General features: G+C 40.1%; 1 protein-coding gene and 1 long non-coding RNA gene across 7 annotated transcripts in view; one reads left to right on the top strand and one right to left on the bottom strand.

Moving 5' to 3' along the window:
• The window catches only part of LOC118494677, a 3501-nt gene extending 2766 nt beyond the window's left edge, over positions 1-735 (bottom strand). Inside the window, exon 1 of the long non-coding RNA XR_004896801.1 lies at positions 648-735. This is a non-coding gene — a long non-coding RNA (uncharacterized LOC118494677). The remainder of the gene's footprint in view (positions 1-647) is intronic.
• Positions 1-5677, top strand: part of cngb1a (cyclic nucleotide gated channel subunit beta 1a) — a 45387-nt gene extending 39710 nt beyond the window's left edge. For all 6 annotated transcript variants that reach the window (XM_031308507.2, XM_035999159.1, XM_035999157.1 and 3 more), the window contains 4 exons: positions 1865-2011; positions 2803-2980; positions 5471-5563; positions 5600-5677. In XM_031308507.2, the coding sequence (XP_031164367.1) occupies positions 1865-2011; positions 2803-2980; positions 5471-5563; positions 5600-5677 (496 nt within the window). The remainder of the gene's footprint in view (positions 1-1864; positions 2012-2802; positions 2981-5470; positions 5564-5599) is intronic.
• The last annotated feature ends 1655 nt before the right edge of the window (positions 5678-7332 follow it).

Here is a 7332-nt window from a genome sequence, read left to right as displayed (position 1 = left end):
ATACATTTTTTTGTATGAATTCATGGATAAATAAATAATGACATAAATAACTAAGCCTATTTGGGACTTTGCATAAGTAAAAATGTAATTGCCTTCTCCACAAAAAACAAACAATAAAGTTAGGATTTTGGTTGTGTTTGTAAACAAATACATCAATTTGGGAGGGAAATTAATGAAGAACACATTGCACACACATTTCTGTGATTATATTGAGTACGTAGCCTAGAGCAACTTTCTACTCGCTATAAACTCTCTTTTATAAACTTTCTACTCGCTATAAACTCTCTTTTATAAACTCGCTACTCGCTATAAACTCTCTTTTATAAACTTTCTACTCACTGTAAACTCTCTTTTATAAACTCGCTACTCGCTATAAACTCTCTTTTATAAACTTTCTACTCGCTATAAACTCTCTTTTATAAACTTTCTACTCGCTATAAACTCTCTTTTATAAACTTTCTACTCACTATAAACTCTCTTTTATAAACTCGCTACTCGCTATAAACTTACTTGCAATAAACTCTCTACTGTAAACTCTCTACTGGCTATAATAATCACAATAATAATCTCTCTATTAACTAACTTTCCTGACTCTGTTCAATCTTCTACTGCAACAACCCACAAAGGCGCACCCAGTGCTGCTCAACAGAAGCTTCGGACGTCACTGGTCACGTGATTATCACAAAACGAATCAAGCTCCGATACAAAGTTGAACCAAACTGGTTCATTTCTTCGATACATGCCTCGAAGCACAGGGTTCGCGGTAACATCACTAGTGGATGGGTCGAACAACACAGGACTTTCACCCAGGAGACCGGGGTTCATGTCCCGTTCTTGTCACCGCGTGTCACTGAAACGTACATTTTGTTACCCCACCCACCATCTTTTCCTAACCCTTAACTGTCCCGTTTTTGTGCCACATGTCAGTTAAACGTACGTCCCGACCCAGAGCCTCAAATAGTGACGCCAAGAGTCCAGACCAAGCGCGTCAAAATATGACGCTAAAGGAGACTTTTTGCGTCAATAACAAAACGCCAAAGGCACCTGACCAAGCGTTGCTTTTTGACGTGACGGGAGTTACAATGTGATGTTCTGGATGGATGGAAAGGACTCAAGGCTTCATACTTTTAAAACATGTGCAGTAGAACTACACAGTAGAGCCCTGCGCGGGACTGTTTTCTTCATCCCGCTCCCGCCCGCACCCGCAACGTGTGTGTTACACTCCCGCCCGCTCCCGCAAAACTCTGAGAATTTATGCCCGCACAATAATAGAGATGCATTGATGTTATGTCTTCTCCCGTCCCACATGAGAAAACACGGCATTTTATAGGTTAATAGGGAGAAGATGAAGGTAAAGAAGGCAGGTGCTTGCTGCTGTTAGACGGGGAGGAAGGAGCAGAAGGAGAGGGAGAGAGGAGAGGGAGAGAGGGGGAGGAGCCGAGGATGAGGGTGGACGGAGCCTTGGCTCGGAGCTCCCCCATCCTGGGAGGCTCAGACACGCTGGTGTCTACTCATAGATGGCCTATACAGTATATACTCAGTCAGTATATATATATATATATATATATATATATATGTATATATATATATATATATATATATCTATGGTTTCTGCTGGCGTGGGGGGGTTCCAGGCTACATCCCGATCCCGCAGTGTTTTTTTTAGCCGCCCGCTCCCGCCCGCAGCAAAGTTAAAACCGGCGGGACCCAATCCCAATGCAGCCCTCTACTACACAGCTCCAAACTTTTAACGTTACCAGCATTGAAAATGTTTCTTTTAAAGACTGTTTTTCTTTTGTTCTTAACTGTTTTCTCTGAAATTTGTGAGAAGTCTGACGGCTCTCTCTTGTCTGTGGTTGGTCAGTTTGCTGGCGGGAGGCGGAGGGAACCGGCGTACGGCCAACGTTAAGGCGCACGGATTCGCCAACCTCTTCATCCTGGATAAGAAGGATCTGGCAGAGATCTTGGTGCACTACCCAGAGTCCCAGAAACTCCTCCGCAAGAAGGCCAAGTAAGACACTGTCCTGTCTCTGAAACACCCAACTCTGTATGAACAGAGAGAGAGGGAATCAGCTTTTATTTTTCTGCGTTTTGCTGGCTTTTTATGGAGCGCTTGTTCTCAAAGTTGAGACATCTGAGGCTACATTTACATTGCTACGTTTTGGTTTTTAATGCGGAGTTTTGAGCCAAAAGCGATCTCCGTGCACACTAAAGTTATGTCCTTTAACCTGTCATGTGTCTCTGTGTGTTGTCCTTTAACCTCAGTATATTAGAGACATGCTCGTTAGATGTGAACCAGCAAGAACCCTCAGATCCACAGGCAGCGGTCTCTTAACCATCCCTCGCTGTAACTCGAGAGCAGGGGAGGCTGCTTTGTGTCTATGCCCCAATGATATGGACCACCCTGCCAGTGGAACTGAGAGAGGCCTCCACACTGAACATTTTTAAAAAAAGGCTAAAAACCTTGAATATGAATGAATGAATGAATACCTGAGTTTGTCACTGTTCAATGTTGATCTTTGGTGTGTTTGTGTGTGTGTGTGTGTGTGTGTGTGTGTGTGTGTGTGTGTGTGTGCGTGTGCGTGTGCGTGCGTGCATGCATGCATTCGATACATGTTTTGTATATATTTTACTCTGTATAACCGAACAAAGTATAATTCTGTCGCTTTTGTATGAAGCACATTGTGTTGTTAACTTGTATGAAATGTGCAGTAGAAATAAAGTTTGATTGATTGATTTAACCCATCATGTCTCTCTGTGTTGTTGTACTTTAACCCGTCATGTGCCTCTGTGTCGGTGCAGGACAATGTTGACGAAGGACAAGAAGCCGGATGAGAAGGGTGCGGCTGCAGCGGCGATGCAGGTCATCCCACCCAGACCGGACACCCCCGAGATGTTCAAGGCGGCGCTGAAGGTGGCGCAGCAGGAAGGAATAGAGGGCGTCTTCTCCAAACTGAGGAAAAGCTACGAAGCATCTGAGGTGAGACAGAAGTTCATGTTGCTCCACTGAACGCCTGACAGCAGTGGAATGTAACTAAGTACATTTACTCCAGTACTGTACTTCAGTCCAAATGTTGAGGTACTTGTACTTTACTTGAGTCGTTTCTTTTCATGCCACTTTCTACTTCTACTCCGCTACATTTCAGAGAGATATTGTACTTTTTACTCCACTACATTCATCTGTTACAGCAGTAGTTACTACTTACTTTACACATTAAGATTACTGCACACAAAACACATGTAGTTTATAAAATCTGATGTTTTATAATAAAGTAAACTAGCCAACAATATAACGGTCTACAAGTCCAGCTGAGATGATCAGACCATTAAACACACAACTGGTTGGAAAGACAGAAAGAAAGACAGGAAAGAAAAGAGCGAGACAGAAAGAAAGTAAAGAAAGAAAGAAAGAAAGATGGAAGCAGACAGGAAAGAGAGAGAAAATAAGGATTTTTCTTTACTTTTTATTCTTTAAGGACGTTTTCCTGATGATACTTCAAGACTTTTACTTAAGTAACATTTTCACTGCAGGACTTTTACTTGTAACAGAGTATTTTTCCAGTGTGGTATTAGTACATTTACTGCAGTAAAGGATCTGAATACTTCTTGGCAGTAACGTGCAGAGAAACTGACGATGAAGGAAAACAAAACAGAGAGCGTAACTGACTGTAAGCAAACATTACATTTTCAAATTTTTCAAAAAGAACTTCTTAGTTAAATGAAATTACAGATTCCATTCATTCATGCAAAGTTACTATTCTTTTTTTTTCACAATTAAACACATGTGCACATTGTACAGTTCCAAACTTACAGAAGTGTACTTTGACCACTCAAGTCTACATTGTGTCACGTGATAAAAACTAAAATTTAATAGACAAACAAGAACAGAAACATAAGTCAAAAGAAGTTCAATTAAAAAACAAAACAAAACAAAACAAAAAAGCCCCTCTCATAGGCGTTTCATATAATCATTCCAAAAATTATATATCAAATGACTGCTTTATCAATTAAATTTAAGGTAGTCTCATTGTATTACAGTTTTAGCTCACATTACGAGGTTTACATTAGTCAGCATTCAACCCTCCTCTTCATTCGTTAACGCCATACCTTTCACGAACAAGTTAAATGCTCCCTAAATCCTCTCAAATAATTCTTGCTTCACTTTCTGTACATATGTTATTTTTTCCAGAGGAAAGGTTATTAACATTTGCCAAACCCAGTCTGTCGGTCTGCTTGACTTTTTCCAAAATAATGCAATTTATTTTTTTAGTGTGCAAAAGACACAAATCTATCATTATTTGTTCACTTTTTGTATACTTGTGATCTTTGGGGTAGAGTCCTGAAATAAAAAAAAGCTGGGTTCATCAAAAGATCTTTTAAGATAATCTTTTCTATTGATTTTTTAATTTCCTCCCAAAAAGCTTTGCCCTTACTGTATTGCCACACACAGTGAAATAATATACCCTTTTCCATCAAGCATTTAATACATAGATCTAACTATTCATTTTTTAAACCAAACATTTATTTTTCCAGGACAAAAGATTTACGAAACATTTTGGTGGTTTATCAAATCAAAGATTCTCCTCAGCTGTTCCAACGTTTTGGTGAAAATTAGAAAGTCGTAGAACTCAAAGCTGGTTCACGAAGAGTTGTGAACTTCACACAGTTTGATAATGAATATGTTTCATATTTGAGAAAAATATAATTTGGGACCAAACTGCTGCAGGAAATGTTTTTGGTTCATGGGAAGTTTTGTATTGGAAAAGGAGGAAGAACATATAAAGAAGGAGAGAAGAAAGGGAGCACAGCCCAGTCTCATGGCAGTTCGTGAAATGGTTACGTTATTGAATCTATTGATTTGTGAATGAGACACGAATATGTCGTTTTTTCATGTGGTGATTACGAATTTTAATTTAATGTATTTAAATGGGAAGCATATTTCGTGATCACAGCACGACAACGGTAGGGAGTAGTATGAATAGCAGAAAATCTGCGTAGGGAGGTTGGTCGGGGGGGTGGATGGGTCAAACAACACAGGACGTTCACCCAGGAGACTGGGGATCGCGTCCGGTGTGTTGCAGTTCCTTTCCGCGTTATTCTCTTCCTACCCACAACCGTCCCGTTAACGGTTCCTTTCCCAGTTCTTTTTTTACGGTTCCTTTCCCAGTTTTTCTTTTCCTAACCTCAACCGTCCCGTCTCAACATGTCCCCGTTGTTGCGTGCCACAGAGACCGCAGATTGTGTCCCTGTGTGGCGGTCCGTCCTGTTGTTGTCGCCGGCATGTGGCGTTTAATTTCACCGTTGCAGTTCGTGAAATGGTAACTTTCGAAAATCGTGACCTGTACACATATCAATAAATAAAAATAACGTGACTATTTCCGAACTGGCATGAGACCGGGTTGGGGAGCAAGACAAAGAAAAAGAAAGATTGATTGATCCACTGATCTTGTCCTTTTTTCCTCCCTCCCAGGCTCTTCCCTCAATTTCTCCCTCTCTGAGGCGCCGCAGCTCTTCGCTTCCTCTCGCTCTGGTTCAGGACGCTGCCGCCGTGTCGGAGAGCGCCACCATGTCGGAGACCGCTGCCGTGTCGGAGACCGCTGCCAGCCAGCTGATCATCACGATGACGCCACAACCAGAAGGAGGGGAGCTGCTCACAGTGGAGGAGAGGAAGGAGTGACAGACTCTGCTTCCCAAAATGCAGAAGTATTTCAAGAACAAAGTCTTGGAAAATGTTGAATATTTCAGGAAACATGTCATGGAGAAGAGTCGTAATATTTCATGAAAGAAATTCTGGGGAAAAAATTGTGATATTTCAGTAATAACGGCGTGAAAAAAGTCAAAACATTTTAGGAAAAAAGTTGAAATATCTCAAGAAAAAAGGAAGGAATGACAGGATGCTGCTGTCCCTACAAGAGAGACTCTGCTTCCCAGAATGCTTTGCAGCAGCCTCCAGAGAAGAGATGTGGGCGGAGAGAGAGAACAACAAACCCTAGTGCATTTTGGTCTCTGGATTTTCTCCATGTTGGGAAACATGTTTTCATCCTCCTGTTTTTTTGGCACATTTTGAATTTGTGCAGGAACAAAAACTGATGAATTTGATCTAATTTGCTTTTCGTTTGTCTCCACGTTTCCTTCGTTTGCAACGTTTTTTTTCTCTGCACGTCAGAGTTTGTCCCACTGAAGCTGCAAGAACAGATGCAGGGAAGGAAGAAATGAATTGAGGACATAAATGAAGAATTTAAAGGCACAGTGCCGATAATATGACACCTAAATTGTGATTAGGGATGGGTATTGACAGGGCTGTAGTACTTGACCTGAATACTTCTTCCACCGCTGATAATGAAATCCTAATGATACACATCCCTAATTGCGATTATACAACAGTTACCAAGAAAATAAAAATTATAATCAAACTCTATTCATAATGTGAGGCTCTCAAAATAAAAAGAATAAAAAAAGCTAGTCTATATCCACGACGTTCCACTTCTGGGATTGGTTCACATGTTCCACCAAAACAAGTTCAGTTTTTTAACATAGTGCCGTGTCACCAGCACACATTTCCAGTAACAGTTGTAAAGAAAAATAAGTCTTTTAAGTTTAATCCGATGAATCACTTAATATATAAATATGTTGGAGAGTTTGTGTGCTCCACTGTGGTTACTGATATATCTTCATGAATAAAAATGTTTTCAAAAACTGTTTTTAATTTAATTCTCTCTCGTAGCCCTAATTTTGCATGATAAAGCGCTATATACAGTAACTGTAATTAATTATTATTAGTTATTATTAATGTTACTAATGCTAATATGTCTTTTTGCTCTGTAAATATCTGATATGAGATAAAGAAGATATGAATAAATGATGCAAATATAACTTTTTATCCACCCAGACAACGTTCACTACACTTTCAAACGAGGCTGTTAGAAAAATTATGCTTGCTATAATGATTGTATCATTTTAGTGTTAAACTATTTGCATGAAGTCTGTGTGCAACGATTTCTGTTTTCTCATGAGATAATCATGAGAGCCACTGACCTTGTGAAAAACACAGAATGCCCCTGAGGGCAGAGCACATGTAGAAGAGACACCGGACGCCTGACCAGAGATAAGAAGACAGTTTTGCTTTTGTAATAATACTCTCTCTTGCTTATAAAAAGCTGCTGTTGAAGGCTATCATTAGTCATTTTTCTGTACTTGCTGTGAGTGCTGTAAAACTGACTCTACTTGTAAGTAAAAATGAACTTTTGAGAGAACTCCAGTGATTTTTGTCCATTCTTTGATAAATAATTATCCTAACAACTTGGTCCTTCGAGCCGGATCCCAACATCCTTC

This window comes from Sander lucioperca, chromosome 3, assembly GCF_008315115.2.
Source record: "Sander lucioperca isolate FBNREF2018 chromosome 3, SLUC_FBN_1.2, whole genome shotgun sequence".
NCBI classification, from domain to species: domain Eukaryota; kingdom Metazoa; phylum Chordata; class Actinopteri; order Perciformes; family Percidae; genus Sander; species Sander lucioperca.
This window is presented reverse-complemented; position numbering and strand designations above follow the sequence as displayed.